At 49.2% G+C, this 19,767-nt stretch overlaps 1 protein-coding gene across 2 annotated transcripts; it reads left to right on the forward strand.

Annotated features, from left to right (window-relative positions):
- Nucleotides 1–7,954: 7,954 nt before the first annotated feature.
- LOC138645433 (myeloid-associated differentiation marker-like) lies at nucleotides 7,955–19,099 on the forward strand. 2 transcript variants are annotated; one of them, XR_011314740.1, is made up of 3 exons: nucleotides 7,955–8,134; nucleotides 15,449–18,968; nucleotides 19,084–19,099. XR_011314740.1 is itself a non-coding variant. In XM_069734759.1 (2 exons), exon 2 carries the CDS (start codon nucleotides 17,390–17,392, stop codon nucleotides 18,242–18,244), a length of 855 nt encoding a protein of 284 aa, XP_069590860.1. In that variant the 5' UTR covers nucleotides 7,955–8,134; nucleotides 15,449–17,389; the 3' UTR covers nucleotides 18,245–19,013. The 2 variants fall into 2 exon arrangements, 1 of the variants encoding a protein (XP_069590860.1); XM_069734759.1 differs by lacking the exon at nucleotides 19,084–19,099 and having other exon boundaries at nucleotides 15,449–19,013.
- Nucleotides 19,100–19,767: the final 668 nt, after the last annotated feature.

Raw genomic sequence — 19,767 nt, forward strand, 5'->3', positions numbered from 1 at the left:
GTGATACTGTCTGCTGAGCTGTGTATCTAATCCTATCCTGTGTGATACTGACTGCTGAGCTGTGTATCTAATCCTATCCTGTGTGATACTGTCTGCTGAGCTGTGTATCTAATCCTATCCTGTGTGATACTGACTGCTGAGCTGTGTATCTAATCCTCTCCTGTGATACTGTCTGCTGAGCTGTGTATCTAATCCTATCCTGTGTGATACTGTCTGCTGAGCAGTGTATCTAATCCTATCCTGTGTGATACTGTCTGCTGAGCCGTGTATCTAATCCTATCCTGTGTGATACTGTCTGCTGAGCCATGTATCTAATCCTCTCCTGTGTGATACTGTCTGCTGAGCCGTGTATCTAATCCTATCCTGTGTGATACTGTCTGCTGAGCCGTGTATCTAATCCTATCCTGTGTGATACTGTCTGCTGAGCCGTGTATCTAATCCTATCCTGTGGGATACTGTCTGCTGAGCCGTGTATCTAATCCTATCCTGTGTGATACTGTCTGCTGAGCCGTGTATCTAATCCTATCCTGTGTGATACTGTCTGCTGAGCCGTGTATCTAATCCTATCCTGTGTGATAATGTCTGCTGAGCTGTGTATCTAATCCTCTCCTGTGTGATACTGTCTGCTGAGCCGTGTATCTAATCCTCTCCTGTGTGATACTGACTGCTGAGCCGTGTATCTAATCCTCTCCTGTGTGATACTGTCTGCTGAGCCGTGTAGCTAATCCTCTCCTGTGATACTGTCTGCTGAGCTGTGTATCTAATCCTATCCTGTGTGATACCGTCTGCTGAGCTGTGTATCTAATCCTATCCTGTGTGATACTGTCTGCTGAGCCGTGTATCTAATCCTCTCCTGTGTGATACTGACTGCTGAGCCGTGTATCTAATCCTATCCTGTGTGATACTGTCTGCTGAGCCGTGTATCTAATCCTATCCTGTGTGATGCTGTCTGCTGAGCCGTGTATCTAATCCTCTCCTGTGTGATACTGTCTGCTGAGCCGTGTATCTAATCCTCTCCTGTGTGATACTGACTGCTGAGCCATGTATCTAATCCTATCCTGTGTGATACTGATGCCTGAGCCGTGTATCTAATCCTGTCCTGTGTGATACTGTCTGCTGAGCCGTGTATCCAATCCTATCCTGTGTGATACTGTGTGCTGAGCCGTGTATCTAATCCTCTCCTGTGTGATACTGTCTGCTGAGCCGTGTATCCAATCCTATCCTGTGTGATACTGTCTGCTGAGCCGTGTATCTAATCCTCTCCTGTGTGGTACTGACTGCTGAGCCGTGTATCTAATCCTCTCCTGTGTAATACTGTCTGCTGAGCCATATATCTAATCCTATCCTGTGTGATACTGTCTGCTGAGCCGTGTATCTAATCCTATCCTGTGTGATACTGTCTGCTGAGCCGTGTATCCAATCCTATCCTGTGTGATACTGACTGCTGAGCCGTGTATCTAATCCTCTCCTGTGTGATACTGTCTGCTGAGCCGTGTATCTAATCCTATCCTGTGTGATACTGTCTGCTGAGCCGTGTATCCAATCCTATTCTGTGTGATACTGACTGCTGAGCCGTGTATCTAATCCTCTCCTGTGTGATACTGTCTGCTGAGCTGTGTATCTAATCCTCTCCTGTGTGATACTGACTGCTGAGCCGTGTATCTAATCCTCTCCTGTGTGATACTGAATGCTGAGCTGTGTATCTAATCCTATCCTGTGTGATACTGACTGCTGAGCCATGTATCTAATCCTCTCCTGTGTGATACTGAATGCTGAGCTGTGTATCTAATCCTATCCTGTGTGATACTGATGCCTGAGCCGTGTATCTAATCCTGTCCTGTGTGATACTGTCTGCTGAGCCGTGTATCCAATCCTATCCTGTGTGATACTGTGTGCTGAGCCATGTATCTAATCCTCTCCTGTGTGATACTGAATGCTGAGCCGTGTATCTAATCCTATCCTGTGTGATACTGTCTGCTGAGCCGTGTATCCAATCCTATCCTGTGTGATACTGTCTGCTGAGCCGTGTATCTAATCCTCTCCTGTGTGATACTGTCTGCTGAGCCGTGTATCTAATCCTCTCCTATGTGATACTGACTGCTGAGCTGTGCATCTAATCCTCTCCTGTGTGATACTGACTGCTGAGCCGTGTATCTAATCCTCTCCTGTGTGATACTGACTGCTGAGCTGTGCATCTAATCCTCTCCTGTGTGATACTGACTGCTGAGCCGTGTATCTAATCCTCTCCTGTGTGATACCGACTGCTGAGCTGTGCATCTAATCCTCTCCTGTGTGATACTGACTGCTGAGCCATGTATCTAATCCTCTCCTGTGTGATACTGACTGCTGTGCTGTGTATCTAATCCTCTCCTGTGTGATACTGACTGCTGAACCGTGTATCTAATCCTATCCTGTGTGATACTGTCTGCTGAGCCGTGTATCTAATCCTATCCTGTGTGATACTGTCTGCTGAGCCGTGTATCTAATCCTATCCTGTGTGATACTGACTGCTGAGCCGTGTATCTAATCCTATCCTGTGTGATACTGTCTGCTGAGCCGTGTATCTAATCCTATCCTGTGTGATACTGTCTGCTGAGCCGTGTATCTAATCCTATCCTGTGTGATACTGACTTCTGAGCCGTGTATCTAATCCTCTCCTGTGTGATACTGTCTGCTGAGCCGTGTATCTAATCCTCTCCTGTGTGATACTGACTGCTGAGCCATGTATCTAATCCTATCCTGTGTGATACTGTCTGCTGAGCCGTGTATCTAATCCTATCCTGTGTGATACTGACTTCTGAGCCGTGTATCTAATCCTATCCTGTGTGATACTGTCTGCTGAGCCGTGTATCTAATCCTCTCCTGTGTGATACTGACTGCTGAGCCGTGTATCTAATCCTCTCCTGTGTGATACTGACTGCTGAGCCGTGTATCTAATCCTCTCCTGTGTGATACTGACTGCTGAGCTGTGTATCTAATCCCATCCTGTGTGATACTGTCTGCTGAGCTGTGTATCTAATCCTATCCTGTGTGATACTGACTGCTGAGCTGTGTATCTAATCCTCTCCTGTGTGATACTGTCTGCTGAGCTGTGTATCTAATCCTCTCCTGTGTGATACTGTCTGCTGAGCTGTGTATCTAATCCCATCCTGTGTGATACTGTCTGCTGAGCCGTGTATCTAATCCTATCCTGTGTGATGCTGTCTGCTGAGCTGTGTATCTAATCCTCTCCTGTGTGATACTGTCTGCTGAGCTGTGTATCTAATCCTCTCCTGTGTGATACTGTCTGCTGAGCCGTGTATCTAATCCTCTCCTGTGTGATACTGACTGCTGAGCCGTGTATCTAATCCTATCCTGTGTGATACTGTCTGCTGAGCCGTGTATCTAATCCTATCCTGTGTGATGCTGTCTGCTGAGCCGTGTATCTAATCCTCTCCTGTGTGATACTGTCTGCTGAGCCGTGTATCTAATCCTCTCCTGTGTGATACTGACTGCTGAGCCGTGTATCTAATCCTATCCTGTGTGATACTGTCTGCTGAGCCGTGTATCTAATCCTCTCTTGTGTGATACTGTCTGCTGAGCCGTGTATCTAATCCTCTCCTGTGTGATACTGACTGCTGAGCCGTGTATCTAATCCTATCCTGTGTGATACTGTCTGCTGAGCCGTGTATCTAATCCTCTCCTGTGTGATACTGACTGCTGAGCTGTGTATCTAATCCTCTCCTGTGTGATACTGTCTGCTGAGCCGTGTATCTAATCCTCTCCTGTGTGATACTGACTGCTGAGCCGTGTATCTAATCCTATCCTGTATGATACTGACTGCTGAGCTGTGTATCTAATCCTCTCCTGTGTGATACTGTCTGCTGAGCCATGTATCTAATCCCATCCTGTGTGATACTGTCTGCTGAGCCGTGTATCTAATCCTCTCTTGTGTGATACTGACTGCTGAGCCGTGTATCTAATCCTATCCTGTGTGATACTGTCTGCTGAGCCGTGTATCTAATCCTATCCTGTATGATACTGACTGCTGAGCTGTGTATCTAATCCTCTCCTGTGTGATACTGTCTGCTGAGCCATGTATCTAATCCCATCCTGTGTGATACTGTCTGCTGAGCCGTGTATCTAATCCTCTCTTGTGTGATACTGACTGCTGAGCCGTGTATCTAATCCTATCCTGTGTGATGCTGACTGCTGAGCTGTGTATCTAATCCTCTCCTGTGTGATACTGACTGCTGTGCTGTGTATCTAATCCTCTCCTGTGTGATACTGACTGCTGAACCGTGTATCTAATCCTATCCTGTGTGATACTGTCTGCTGAGCCGTGTATCTAATCCTATCCTGTGTGATACTGTCTGCTGAGCCGTGTATCTAATCCTATCCTGTGTGATACTGACTGCTGAGCCGTGTATCTAATCCTATCCTGTGTGATACTGTCTGCTGAGCCGTGTATCTAATCCTATCCTGTGTGATACTGTCTGCTGAGCCGTGTATCTAATCCTATCCTGTGTGATACTGACTTCTGAGCCGTGTATCTAATCCTCTCCTGTGTGATACTGACTGCTGAGCCGTGTATCTAATCCTATCCTGTGTGATACTGTCTGCTGAGCCGTGTATCTAATCCTCTCCTGTGTGATACTGACTGCTGAGCCGTGTATCTAATCCTACCCTGTGTGATACTGACTGCTGAGCTGTGTATCTAATCCCATCCTGTGTGATACTGTCTGCTGAGCCGTGTATCTAATCCTCTCCTGTGTGATACTGACTGCTGAGCCGTGTATCTAATCCTCTCCTGTGTGATACTGACTGCTGAGCTGTGTATCTAATCCCATCCTGTGTGATACTGTCTGCTGAGCTGTGTATCTAATCCTATCCTGTGTGATACTGACTGCTGAGCTGTGTATCTAATCCTCTCCTGTGTGATACTGTCTGCTGAGCTGTGTATCTAATCCTCTCCTGTGTGATACTGTCTGCTGAGCGGTGTATCTAATCCTACCCTGTGTGATACTGACTGCTGAGCTGTGTATCTAATCCCATCCTGTGTGATACTGTCTGCTGAGCCGTGTATCTAATCCTCTCCTGTGTGATACTGACTGCTGAGCCGTGTATCTAATCCTCTCCTGTGTGATACTGACTGCTGAGCTGTGTATCTAATCCCATCCTGTGTGATACTGTCTGCTGAGCCGTGTATCTAATCCTCTCCTGTGTGATACTGACTGCTGAGCCGTGTATCTAATCCTATCCTGTGTGATACTGTCTGCTGAGCCGTGTATCTAATCCTATCCTGTGTGATGCTGTCTGCTGAGCCGTGTATCTAATCCTCTCCTGTGTGATACTGTCTGCTGAGCTGTGTATCTAATCCTCTCCTGTGTGATACTGACTGCTGAGCCGTGTATCTAATCCTATCCTGTGTGATACTGACTGCTGAGCCGTGTATCTAATCCTATCCTGTGTGATACTGTCTGCTGAGCCGTGTATCTAATCCTATCCTGTGTGATACTGACTGCTGAGCTGTGTATCTAATCCCATCCTGTGTGATACTGTCTGCTGAGCCGTGTATCTAATCCTCTCCTGTGTGATACTGTCTGCTGAGCGGTGTATCTAATCCTATCCTGTGTGATACTGACTGCTGAGCTGTGTATCTAATCCCATCCTGTGTGATACTGTCTGCTGAGCCGTGTATCTAATCCTCTCCTGTGTGATACTGACTGCTGAGCCGTGTATCTAATCCTATCCTGTGTGATACTGTCTGCTGAGCCATGTATCTAATCCTATCCTGTGTGATACTGACTGCTGAGCCGTGTATCTAATCCTATCCTGTGTGATACTGTCTGCTGAGCCGTGTATCTAATCCTCTCTTGTGTGATACTGTCTGCTGAGCCGTGTATCTAATCCTCTCCTGTGTGATACTGACTGCTGAGCCGTGTATCTAATCCTATCCTGTGTGATACTGTCTGCTGAGCCGTGTATCTAATCCTCTCCTGTGTGATACTGACTGCTGAGCTGTGTATCTAATCCTCTCCTGTGTGATACTGTCTGCTGAGCCGTGTATCTAATCCTCTCCTGTGTGATACTGTCTGCTGAGCCGTGTATCTAATCCTCTCCTGTGTGATACTGACTGCTGAGCCGTGTATCTAATCCCATCCTGTGTGATACTGTCTGCTGAGCCATGTATCTAATCCCATCCTGTGTGATACTGACTGCTGAGCTGTGTATCTAATCCTCTCCTGTGTGATACTGTCTGCTGAGCCATGTATCTAATCCCATCCTGTGTGATACTGTCTGCTGAGCCGTGTATCTAATCCTATCCTGTATGATACTGACTGCTGAGCTGTGTATCTAATCCTCTCCTGTGTGATACTGTCTGCTGAGCCATGTATCTAATCCCATCCTGTGTGATACTGTCTGCTGAGCCGTGTATCTAATCCTCTCTTGTGTGATACTGACTGCTGAGCCGTGTATCTAATCCTATCCTGTGTGATGCTGTCTGCTGAGCCGTGTATCTAATCCTCTCCTGTGTGATACTGACTGCTGAGCTGTGTATCTAATCCTCTCCTGTGTGATACTGACTGCTGAGCCGTGTATCTAATCCTCTCCTGTGTGATACTGACTGCTGAGCCGTGTATCTAATCCTCTCCTGTGTGATACTGACTGCTGAGCCGTGTATCTAATCCTCTCCTGTGTGATACTGACTGCTGAGCCGTGTATCTAATCCTATCCTGTGTGATACTGACTGCTGATCCGTGTATCTAATCCTATCCTGTGTGATACTGTCTGCTGAGCCGTGTATCTAATCCTCTCCTGTGTGATACTGACTGCTGAGCCGTGTATCTAATCCTATCCTGTGTGATACTGACTGCTGAGCCGTGTATCTAATCCTATCCTGTGTGATACTGTCTGCTGAGCCGTGTATCTAATCCTCTCTTGTGTGATACTGTCTGCTGAGCCGTGTATCTAATCCTCTCCTGTGTGATACTGACTGCTGAGCCGTGTATCTAATCCTCTCTTGTATGATACTGCCTGCTGAGCCGTGTATCTAATCCTATCCTGTGTGATACTGTCTGCTGAGACGTGTATCTAATCCTCTCCTGTGTGATACTGACTGCTGAGCCGTGTATCTAATCCTCTCCTGTGTGATACTGACTGCTGAGCCGTGTATCTAATCCTATCCTGTGTGATACTGACTGCTGATCCGTGTATCTAATCCTATCCTGTGTGATACTGTCTGCTGAGCCGTGTATCTAATCCTCTCCTGTGTGATACTGACTGCTGAGCCGTGTATCTAATCCTATCCTGTGTGATACTGACTGCTGAGCCGTGTATCTAATCCTATCCTGTGTGATACTGTCTGCTGAGCCGTGTATCTAATCTTCTCTTGTGTGATACTGTCTGCTGAGCCGTGTATCTAATCCTCTCCTGTGTGATACTGACTGCTGAGCCGTGTATCTAATCCTCTCTTGTATGATACTGCCTGCTGAGCCGTGTATCTAATCCTCTCCTGTGTGATTCTGACTGCTGAGCCGTGTATCTAATCCTCCCCTGTGTGATACTGACTGCTGAGCCGTGTATCTAATCTTATCCTGTGTGATACTGACTGCTGAGCCGTGTATCTAATCCTCTCCTGTGTGATACTGACTGCTGAGCCTTGTATCTAATCCTCCCCTGTGTGATACTGACGGCTGAGCCGTGTATCTAATCCTCTCCTGTGTGATACTGACTGCTGAGCCGTGTATCTAATCCTCTCCTGCGTGATACTGACTGCTGAGCCGTGTATCTAATCCTCTCCTGTGTGATACTGACTGCTGAGCCGTGTATCTAATCCTCTCGTCTGAGAGCTGCGCCCATTAGATGCCGTAGTAGCAGGAGTGGCAGTATGTGGCGGAGGAATGTCGCGGCGCGGTGGGGCGGGGCGCGGTGGGGCGGGGCGGGTGTGATGCTGGCGCTCACCTGTCGGGCGGTGCAGCCTCTTCGCCTCCTCCCAGTCTCCGCTCACAATATCCTGCTGTAAAATGTCTGCAGTAACGTCACGCGGTTCCTAGACGCTTCTACGATCCGGTGCCCGGACTCACCTGCCGCACGTAACCACGGGAAGCTCCCGGCATGGCGACCCGCTGAGTGCCGCCTTCGTGACCGACAGGTAGGGGCCACGTCAGTCCCAAAGGGCTCGTCCAGGACTGGAAGAATGTGACTACGTTCTTCCAAAACCAGCGCCGCCACTGTCTACAGGTTGTCAACGGAACAGCAGCTGAGCCGCAATACCAGACACAACCTGACGACACATGTGGCGCTGTCTCATTCAGCGCAAAGTTCTTCTAATCCTGGACAACCCCTTTAAAGGGGATCCATTATTTATTTATTTTTTTTAACATTTGGCTTTCCCAGGTCGCACAGAACATGTCCCGTTGTGGCCACCCGCAGTCTTTACTATATGACATATATGATATATGAGGTGCGGGGTCTAGAGGGGTCCGTGCAAAAGTCATTGACAGGTGGGTAAAAAGTGCTGCCGAGAAAAAAGCTTCCAGAAATATGAGGGCTAAGGGTATGTTTCCACTGTCAGTAATCTGCAGCACATGTCCGCTGCCGGCTATTGAACACAGGTGATTCCGCATGTGATCACTGAACCGCAAACTGAAGGAATAAAAGAGAAATATAAATCCCATCAGTATCCGGTGACCGCCCGTCACCTCCATCATCAGTATCTGGTGACCGCCCGTCACCTCCATCATCAGTATCTGGTGAACGCCCGTCACCTCCATCATCAGTATCTGGTGAACACCTGTCACCTCCATCATCAGTATCTGGTGACCGCCCGTCACCTCCATCATCAGTATCTGGTGACCGCCCGTCACCTTCATCATCAGTATCTGGTGACCGCCCGTCTCCTCCATCATCAGTATCTGGTGACAGCTCTTCACCTCCATCATCAGTATCTGGTGACCGCCCGTCACCTCCATCATCAGTATCTGGTGACCGCCCGTCACCTCCATCATCAGTATCTGGTGACCGCCCGTCACCTCCATCATCAGTATCTGGTGACCGCCCGTCTCCTCCATCATCAGTATCTGGTGACAGCTCTTCACCTCCATCATCAGTATCTGGTGACCGCCCGTCACCTCCATCATCAGTATCTGGTGACCGCCCGTCACCTCCATCATCAGTATCTGGTGACCGCCCGTCTCCTCCATCATCAGTATCTGGTGACAGCTCTTCACCTCCATCATCAGTATCTGGTGACCGCCCGTCACCTCCATCATCAGTATCTGGTGACCACCCGCCACCTCCATCATCAGTATCTGGTGACCGCCCGTCACCTCCATCATCAGTATCTGGTGACTGCCCGTCACCTCCATCATCAGTATCTGGTGACCGCCCGTCACCTCCATCATCAGTATCTGGTGACTGCCCGTCACCTCCATCATCAGTATCTGGTGACCGCCCGTCACCTCCATCATCAGTATCTGGTGACTGCCCGTCACCTCCATCATCAGTATCTGGTGACAGCTCTTCACCTCCATCATCAGTATCTGGTGACAGCTCTTCACCTCCATCATCAGTATCTGGTGACAGCTCTTCACCTCCATCATCAGTATCTGGTGACCGCCCATCGCCTCCATCATCAGTATCTGGTGACCGCCCGTCACCTCCATCATCAGTATCTGGTGACCGCCCGTCACCTCCATCATCAGTATCTGGTGACCGCCCGTCATCTCCATCATCAGTATCTGGTGACTGCCCGTCACCTCCATCATCAGTATCTGGTGACTGCCCGTCTCCTCCATCATCAGTATCTGGTGACTGCCCGTCACCTCCATCATCAGTATCTGGTGACCACCCGTCATCTCCATCATCAGTATCTGGTGACTGCCCGTCTCCTCCATCATCAGTATCTGGTGAGCGCCCGTCACCTCCATCATCAGTATCCGGTGACTGCCCGTCACCTCCATCATCAGTATCCGGTGACCGCCCGTCGCCTCCATCATCAGTATCTGGTGACCACTTGTCACCTCCATCATCAGTATCTGGTGACCGCCCGTCACCTCCATCATCAGTATCTGGTGAGCGCCCGTCACCTCCATCATCAGTATCTGGTGACCACTTGTCACCTCCATCATCAGTATCTGGTGACTGCCCGTCTCCTCCATCATCAGTATCTGGTGAGCGCCCGTCACCTCCATCATCAGTATCTGGTGACTGCCCGTCACCTCCATCATCAGTATCTGGTGACAGCTCTTCACCTCCATCATCAGTATCTGGTGACAGCTCTTCACCTCCATCATCAGTATCTGGTGACAGCTCTTCACCTCCATCATCAGTATCTGGTGACCGCCCATCGCCTCCATCATCAGTATCTGGTGACCGCCCGTCACCTCCATCATCAGTATCTGGTGACCGCCCGTCACCTCCATCATCAGTATCTGGTGACCGCCCGTCATCTCCATCATCAGTATCTGGTGACTGCCCGTCACCTCCATCATCAGTATCTGGTGACTGCCCGTCTCCTCCATCATCAGTATCTGGTGACTGCCCGTCACCTCCATCATCAGTATCTGGTGACCACCCGTCATCTCCATCATCAGTATCTGGTGACTGCCCGTCTCCTCCATCATCAGTATCTGGTGAGCGCCCGTCACCTCCATCATCAGTATCCGGTGACTGCCCGTCACCTCCATCATCAGTATCCGGTGACCGCCCGTCGCCTCCATCATCAGTATCTGGTGACCACTTGTCACCTCCATCATCAGTATCTGGTGACCGCCCGTCACCTCCATCATCAGTATCTGGTGACCGCCCGTCACCTCCATCATCAGTATCTGGTGAGCGCCCGTCTCCTCCATCATCAGTATCTGGTGACCGCCCGTCCCCTCCATCATCAGTATCTGGTGGTCACCCGTCACCTCCATCATCAGTATCTGGTGACCGCCCGTCACCTTCATCATCAGTATCTGGTCACCGCCCGTCTCCTCCATCATCAGTATCTGGTGAACACCTGTCGCCTCCATCATCAGTATCCGGTGACAGCTTTTCACCTCCATCATCAGTATCTGGTCACCGCCCGTCTCCTCCATCATCAGTATCTGGTCACCGCCCGTTTCCTCCATCATCAGTATCTGGTCACCGCCCGTCTCCTCCATCATCAGTATCTGGTGAGCGCCCGTCTCCTCCATCATCAGTATCTGGTGACCGCCCGTCCCCTCCATCATCAGCATCTGGTGGTCACCCGTCGCCTCCATCATCAGTATCTGGTGAACACCTGTCGCCTCCATCATCAGTATCCGGTGACAGCTCTTCACCTCCATCATCAGTATCTGGTGACCGACCGTCACCTCCATCATCAGTATCTGGTGACAGCTCTTCACCTCCATCATCAGTATCTGGTCACCGCCCGTCTCCTCCATCATCAGTATCTGGTGACCGCCCATCACCTCCATCATCAGTATCTGGTGACAGCTCTTCACCTCCATCATCAGTATCTGGTGAACGCCCGTCCCCTCCATCATCAGTATCTGGTGGTCACCAGTCACCTCCATCATCAGTATCTGGTGACCGCCCGTCCCCTCCATCATCAGTATCTGGTGGTCACCAGTCACCTCCATCATCAGTATCTGGTGGTCACCCGTCACCTCCATCATCAGTATCTGGTCACCGCCCGTCTCCTCCATCATCAGTATCTGGTGGTCACCAGTCACCTCCATCATCAGTATCTGGTGGTCACCCGTCACCTCCATCATCAGTATCTGGTGACCGCCCGTCACCTTCATCATCAGTATCTGGTCACCGCCCGTCTCCTCCATCATCAGTATCTGGTGAACACCTGTCGCCTCCATCATCAGTATCCGGTGACAGCTCTTCACCTCCATCATCAGTATCTGGTCACCGCCCGTCTCCTCCATCATCAGTATCTGGTCACCGCCCGTCTCCTCCATCATCAGTATCTGGTGAGCGCCCGTCTCCTCCATCATCAGTATCTGGTGACCGCCCGTCCCCTCCATCATCAGCATCTGGTGGTCACCCGTCGCCTCCATCATCAGTATCTGGTGACCACCCGTCACCTCCATCATCAGTATCTGGTGAACACCTGTCGCCTCCATCATCAGTATCCGGTGACAGCTCTTCACCTCCATCATCAGTATCTGGTCACCGACCGTCACCTCCATCATCAGTATCTGGTGACAGCTCTTCACCTCCATCATCAGTACCTGGTCACCGCCCGTCTCCTCCATCATCAGTATCTGGTGACCGCCCATCACCTCCATCATCAGTATCTGGTGACAGCTCTTCACCTCCATCATCAGTATCTGGTGAACGCCCGTCCCCTCCATCATCAGTATCTGGTGGTCACCAGTCACCTCCATCATCAGTATCTGGTGAACGCACGTCCCCTCCATCATCAGTATCTGGTGACCGCCCATCGCCTCCATCATCAGTATCTGGTCACCGACCGTCACCTCCATCATCAGTATCTGGTGACAGCTCTTCACCTCCATCATCAGTATCTGGTCACCGCCCGTCTCCTCCATCATCAGTATCTGGTCACCGCCCGTCTCCTCCATCATCAGTATCTGGTGAGCGCCCGTCTCCTCCATCATCAGTATCTGGTGACCGCCCGTCCCCTCCATCATCAGCATCTGGTGGTCACCCGTCGCCTCCATCATCAGTATCTGGTGACCACCCGTCACCTCCATCATCAGTATCTGGTGAACACCTGTCGCCTCCATCATCAGTATCCGGTGACAGCTCTTCACCTCCATCATCAGTATCTGGTCACCGACCGTCACCTCCATCATCAGTATCTGGTGACAGCTCTTCACCTCCATCATCAGTACCTGGTCACCGCCCGTCTCCTCCATCATCAGTATCTGGTGACCGCCCATCACCTCCATCATCAGTATCTGGTGACAGCTCTTCACCTCCATCATCAGTATCTGGTGAACGCCCGTCCCCTCCATCATCAGTATCTGGTGAACGCACGTCCCCTCCATCATCAGTATCTGGTGACCGCCCATCGCCTCCATCATCAGTATCTGGTCACCGACCGTCACCTCCATCATCAGTATCTGGTGACAGCTCTTCACCTCCATCATCAGTATCTGGTCACCGCCCGTCTCCTCCATCATCAGTATCTGGTGACCGCCCATCACCTCCATCATCAGTATCTGGTGACAGCTCTTCACCTCCATCATCAGTATCTGGTGAACGCCCGTCACCTCCATCATCAGTATCTGGTGGTCACCAGTCACCTCCATCATCAGTATCTGGTGAACGCCCGTCCCCTCCATCATCAGTATCTGGTGGTCACCAGTCACCTCCATCATCAATATCTGGTGACCGCCCGTCCCCTCCATCATCAGTATCTGGTGACCGCCCGTCACCTCCATCATCAGTATCTGGTGACCGCCCGTCACCTCCATCATCAGTATCCGGTGACCGCTCATCACCTCCATCATCAGTATCTGGTGACCGCCCGTCACCTCCATCATCAGTATCCGGTGACCGCTCATCACCTCCATCATCAGTATCTGGTGACCGCCCGTCTCCTCCATCATCAGTATCTGGTGACTGCCCGTCTCCTCCATCATCAGTATCTGGTGACTGCCCCTCTCCTCCATCATCAGTATCCGGTGACCGCTCATCACCTCCATCATCAGTATCTGGTGACCGCCCCTCTCCTCCTTCACCAGTATCTGGTGACCGCCCCTCTCCTCCATCATCAGTATCCGGTGACCGCCCGTCACCTCCATCATCAGTATCTGGTGACCGCCCGTCTCCTCCATCATCAGTATCTGGTGACCGCCCCTCTCCTCCATCATCAGTATCCGGTGACTGCCCCTCTCCTCCATCACCAGTATCCGGTGAACGCCCGTCCCCTCCATCACCAGTATCCGGTGACCGCCCCTCTCCTCCATCATCAGTATTTGGTGACCACCCGCCACCTCCATCATCAGTATTTGGTGACCGCCCCTCTCCTCCATCACCAGTATCCGGTGACCGCCCGTCCCCTCCATCACCAGTATCCGGTGACCGCCCGTCACCTCCATCATCAGTATCTGGTGACCGCCCCTCTCCTCCATCATCAGTATCCGGTGACCGCCCCTCTCCTCCATCACCAGTATCTGGTGACTGCCCCTCTCCTCCATCACCAGTATCTGGTGACCGCCCCTCTCCTCCATCCCCAGTATCCGGTGAGCGCTCTTTGCCTCCTATATTTTCCTGAATAGTTGAGTTACTTTGACCTTGTCTGGGCCTTTTGTAGATGGGTAGATGGGTGGAGCTGGTCCCATCAGTTGGAGCCGCCGGTTCTGAGCTGATGCCGCTGCTGGACATCTTCCTCCATCTGCTGCACTACGTTCCCTTTGCCGACCCTGCCTCTACGCTCCTCAACATTCCCCATTTCTTGGTGCTTCTTCACAACACGTGATGGGTCTCCAGTCTGCGGCAGAATCTTTGCCTGGGAGACACCTGGCTGATGCAGTATAACTACCCTGTGTCTTGTTGCTGGGCTCGGTCTCGCCATGGGGTACGACCTGTCATATTACACTGTCTTCCACAACCTCACCTTTGTGGTAGAGTTTGTCTGTCCCTCACCCAGTTTTCAGCCTCCTGTTTCTGTTTCCGTTAACGACCGTGTCTCTTCCTACATATGCAAATGATGATTATCATATTATCATCCTCATCATACACCCGACTATAATCCTACCAAATCCCCGACTTTGTAGAAGTGAACCTAGTAGAGACGACGGGCGCTCACCAAATATCCATGGGACTTAGATTTCTCTATTGTTTATTCACTTTGAATTTTGTAAATTAAACTATTAACCCTTCTATTTCTGAAATCTGTCGTACTTTGAAGTATTTTTCCACACCTGCCTAAAATTTTTGCACAGTGCTCCACTTCTCCTTTTTATGCTCCATCCGCTTTTTGCAAAAAGTGCCAAAAATGCAAAAAAAAAATAAAATAAAAAAATAAAAAAGAGAAGGGGTTAAATTACGGGTTTTGCGACATCAATTGGTTTTGGAGCAGTAAATGGACTTTTGCCTATTTAAATAATAAGCCGGGCAGAGAGCAGAAGCGAAACTTCGCTATCAGTACCCACAATGGGTTGGAGGAATCAAAACATGCAAATGTGTCCAGTCCGATCTCAAAGGTGAATGTGAGAGCAGCCAGGTAATGTGAGCCAAGAAGGCGCCACGTAGAGCTCACTTCTGCCCCCTGCTGGTGTCTCTGCTGTAGTGTCTCGGGGGTGAATTAGTAAATGCACAATGGACGGAAAGAACAAAACGTCTCTCACAATGCAAAAAATATCATTGTCCTATTAGTAAGGGTGGATGTTAAAACGCAAATATACCCCCCCCTTCCCCTGTTGTGGGAGTAAAGGATGGGTTCATGGGGAGGAAGTAAGCGTTGGTTTAGTATAACAGATACATGACGGTGTTTATGCTTTTTCCAAAGTTTCAGGTATCACCAGTGGATGGTAGAGCTTCTGTAGTAGGGTGGACTACCACGAAACCGAAGACCTCCTCCATCTCCAGACATTGTCCCTACAACCACATCCTCCATCTACAAGGATAAACCCGACAACCACATCCTCCATCTTCAAGGATAAACCCTACAACCACATCCTCCATCTACAAGATAAACCCTACAACCACATCCTCCATCTTCAAGGATAAACCCTACAACCACATCCTCCATCTTCAAGGATAAACCCTACAACCACATCCTCCATCTTCAAGTATAAACCCTACAACCACATCCTCCATCTACAAGGATAATCTCTACAGCCACATCCTCCATCTACAAGGATAAACCCTACAACCACATCCTCCATCTACAAGGATAAACCCTACAGCCACATCCTCCATCTTCAAGGATAAACCCTACAACCACATCCTCCATCTTCAAGGATAAACCCTACAACCACATCCTCCATCTACAAGGATAAACCCTTCAATCACATCCTCCATCTACAAAGATAAACCCTACAGCCACATCCTCCATCTTCAAGGATAAACCCTACAACCACATCCTCCATCTTCAAGGATAAACCCTACAACCACATCCTCCATCTTCAAGGATAAACCCTACAACCACATCCTCCATCTTCAAGGATAAACCCTACAACCACATCCTCCATCTTCAAGTATAAACCCTACAACCACATCCTCCATCTACAAGGATAATCTCTACAGCCACATCCTCCATCTTCAAGGATAATCTCTACAACCCCATCCTCCATCTACAAGGATAAACCCTACAACCATATCCTCCATCTACAAGGATAAACCCTACTACCACATCCTCCATCTACAAGGATAAACCCTACAACCACATCCTCCATCTACAAGGATAAACCCTACAACCACATCCTCCATCTACAAGGATAAACCCTACAACCACATCCTCCATCTACAAGGATAAACCCTACAACCACATCCTCCATCTTCAAGGATAAAACCTACAACCACATCCTCCATCTACAAGGATAAACCCGACAAGCACATCTCCATCTACAAGGATAATCCCTACAACCACATCCTCCATCTACAAGGATAAACCCTACAACCACATCCTCCATCTACAAGGATAAACCCGACAAGCACATCTCCATCTACAAGGATAATCCCTACAACCACAACCTCCATCTACAAGGATAAACCCTACAACCACATCCTCCATCTACAAGGATAAACCCTACAACCACATCCTCCATCTACAAGGATAAACCCTACAACCACATCCTCCATCTTCAAGGATAAAACCTACAACCACATCCTCCATCTACAAGGATAAACCCTACAACCACATCCTCCATCTACAAGGATAAACCCTACAACCACATCCTCCATCTTCAAGGATAAACCCTACAACCACATCCTCCATCTACAGGGATAATCCCTACAACCACATCCTCCATCTACAAGGATAAACCCTACAACTACATCCTCCATCTCCACGGATAATTTACACAACTACATCTTCCATCTCCAGAGATTGTCCCTAAAACCACGTCCTCCATCTTCAGGGATAGTCGCTAAAACCACATCCTCCATCTCCAAGGATAAACCTTTCAAATATCACCAGTGGATGGTAGAGCTTCTGCAGTAAGGTGGAATACCACAAAACCACCAAAAAGACCTCCTCCATCTACATCTCCATCCTCCATCTCCACGGATAATTCATACAACTACATCCTTCATTTCCAGAGATTGCCCCTGCAGCCACGTCTTCCATCTTCAGGGATAGTCACTAAAACCACATCCTTCATCTCCAGGGATAAACCTTACAACCACATCCTCCATCTCCACGGACTGTCCCTAGAACCTCCTACTCCTCCATCTTCAAACCCTACAATCTCAATCTTCTCCACTGCCTATTCCACTCTATCCCAAGATGAATTTCCGCAATCTAATAACTCCCCTGGTCATCGTCCGCTTCTTCCAGATTTTCTTATCCTGTACGGCCTTCAGTTTGGTGGCCAGTGTAACTGCATACCAATCCCAATATGGCGCCTGGTGTATGTTCACCTGGATTTTGGCCTTCATTGTGACCATCCTCATCGTTGTTCTGGAGTTGACCGGATTCTACAGTGCCATCCCTATATCTTGGGAGGACTTCACGTCAGCTTTCTCTATGTTGGCCACCTTGATGCTCTTCACCACCTCCATCATGTATCCGTCCATCTATGTACATGTTGGTTGCCCTGGAAAAGTCTGTGCGTATCTTGGATCCGCCACTGCCATGTCTATCTTGTGCTTCTTTGCTTATGCAATCGAGGTGGGCCTTACTCGAGCAAAACCTGGGGAGATAAGTGGGTTTCTGTCCACCGTGCCAGGACTCTTGAAGGTCTTTGAGTCCTACGTGGCCTGCATCATCTTCTCACTTCTTCCTGGAAGTTTCCCGCTTGCCGGACTCCAGTGGTCCGTGGCGGTGTACTCCATCTGCTTCATCATCACTACACTCATCATCCTCCTAACCATTGCCCGCCTCTTGGCGAAGTTGCCCATAAATATTGAAAGAGTTCTCATTGGCTTCAACATTTTGGCTGTGTTGATGTACATCACCGTGGTGGTTGTATGGCCCTTGTATTTTTTCAGGCTCTTTCCAAACAGGAACATGTGCAGTGGCTATGGGTGTCTCTACGACAATGGGATTGGCATCACGATCCTGACCTGCATTAACTTCCTGGCGTACGTCGTGGACACCGTGTACTCCTTCAGGATGGTGTTCTTCACTGTCCAAGCCTAGACTCCCAACCTACAGATGGACCTTCTCTAGGATCATGGATGTCCTCCTCCAAGAACTTGTGTATATGCAGATGTAGAAGAGCCAAATCTCTCATCGAACCTTCTGAAGTCTAACATCCCATAGAAAACCAATTAACGCTCCCGCACCCGACAGTGAGGAGGTTGCTGTCCTAATCGGGGCCCCTCTATTGAGGGCCCACAGGCTCCAGATGATACAAAAAGACTATAGAGAAAGAACACAAGTCGTGGTATCACGACAACGCATCCATACACATAACCATCCCGGGGATGTCCAGGAAATCTTAGCTCCTTTCTTCTGAAAACAGCGCCATCCATGTCCACAGGTCATGCATGGTATTACAGCCCAGTTCTGTTAATATGAATGTCGCTGAGCTGCAATGCCTCAAAAAAAAAGCTGTGGCGCTGATTACAAAAGCAAGTAGCCATGTTTTTCAAAATTCAAGATGACCCCTTTAAATGATGACCACCTAAACATCATCAATACCGCTTTGGATTTAACCCTTTATGGGTTTGAAAAATAATAATGTCAGCGGGAGGGGAGGGGGGGCTGCATCCTTTCTTGTACACGAGTATATTTTGGGTCAAAATAAATTTCTAAAGAAAAAAAAAGTTACAGAAAGAATGTAAATTTGCTAAAAAAATCCTGTAATCCGGCACCAATGGAACCAGATCGAAGGCGGATTATCAGATATTCTAGATTATAGGTTTGTAGGAATTCTCTGAAATAAAAAAAAATAATCTGGATGAAAGGAATTTTCTCATTGATGTTGCTGTGATTCTGAGCCACTTATTACAATTCTCCGTTTTTTTTTATTTTAGTTTATATTTCTCTGGATCTGATGGTGGACACCCAGTATGGCCTCTGCTACAGGGAGGTAATGATGGGAGGAGTAGTAGGTTACAATGATCCCTTGTGGAGGACGTAATGGGCCCATTATGGCACAGAGGGGGGAGAATCGGCGACACGACCTGCAGGGAGGCGAGGAAGGAGCCGAGACCACCGAGTCTCAATGTCGCCATGAAGACGATCATCAGCCAGAAGTGATTCCCCCAAAATACGAAATCCACCATTGGGGAAATAATGTAAACATTCCAGAGAGCTAGTGGGCCGTCGTGTGGGCGTCCATTCCCCAACCCTGGGGGCTCATTCAGGTAGTGACAGAAGTAATATAGGGGTCTGCTCTGGGGTGGGATGTATATGATGGTGTGATGATGACGTCACTATATGGCGCCGCTGTGCTGAGATGAGCAGCGCTTCAGATTGCTCGCTGCATAGACTGGAGCAGTGGGGAACAAGGAAAGGTGAGTATTGTATTTTTTTTATGGGGAGCAGATTACACAGTGTGAAGACCTATGGGGAGTGCATTAAACTATATGGGGAGTGCATTATACTGTATAGAGGCCTATGGGGAGTGCATTATACTATATGGAGGCCTATGGGTAGTGCACTATACTATATAGAGGCCTATGGTGAGTGCACAGTACTATATACAGGCATGTGGT

The sequence above is a fragment of the Ranitomeya imitator genome, chromosome 7 (assembly GCF_032444005.1).
Source record: "Ranitomeya imitator isolate aRanImi1 chromosome 7, aRanImi1.pri, whole genome shotgun sequence".
Taxonomy (NCBI): Eukaryota; Metazoa; Chordata; class Amphibia; order Anura; family Dendrobatidae; genus Ranitomeya; species Ranitomeya imitator.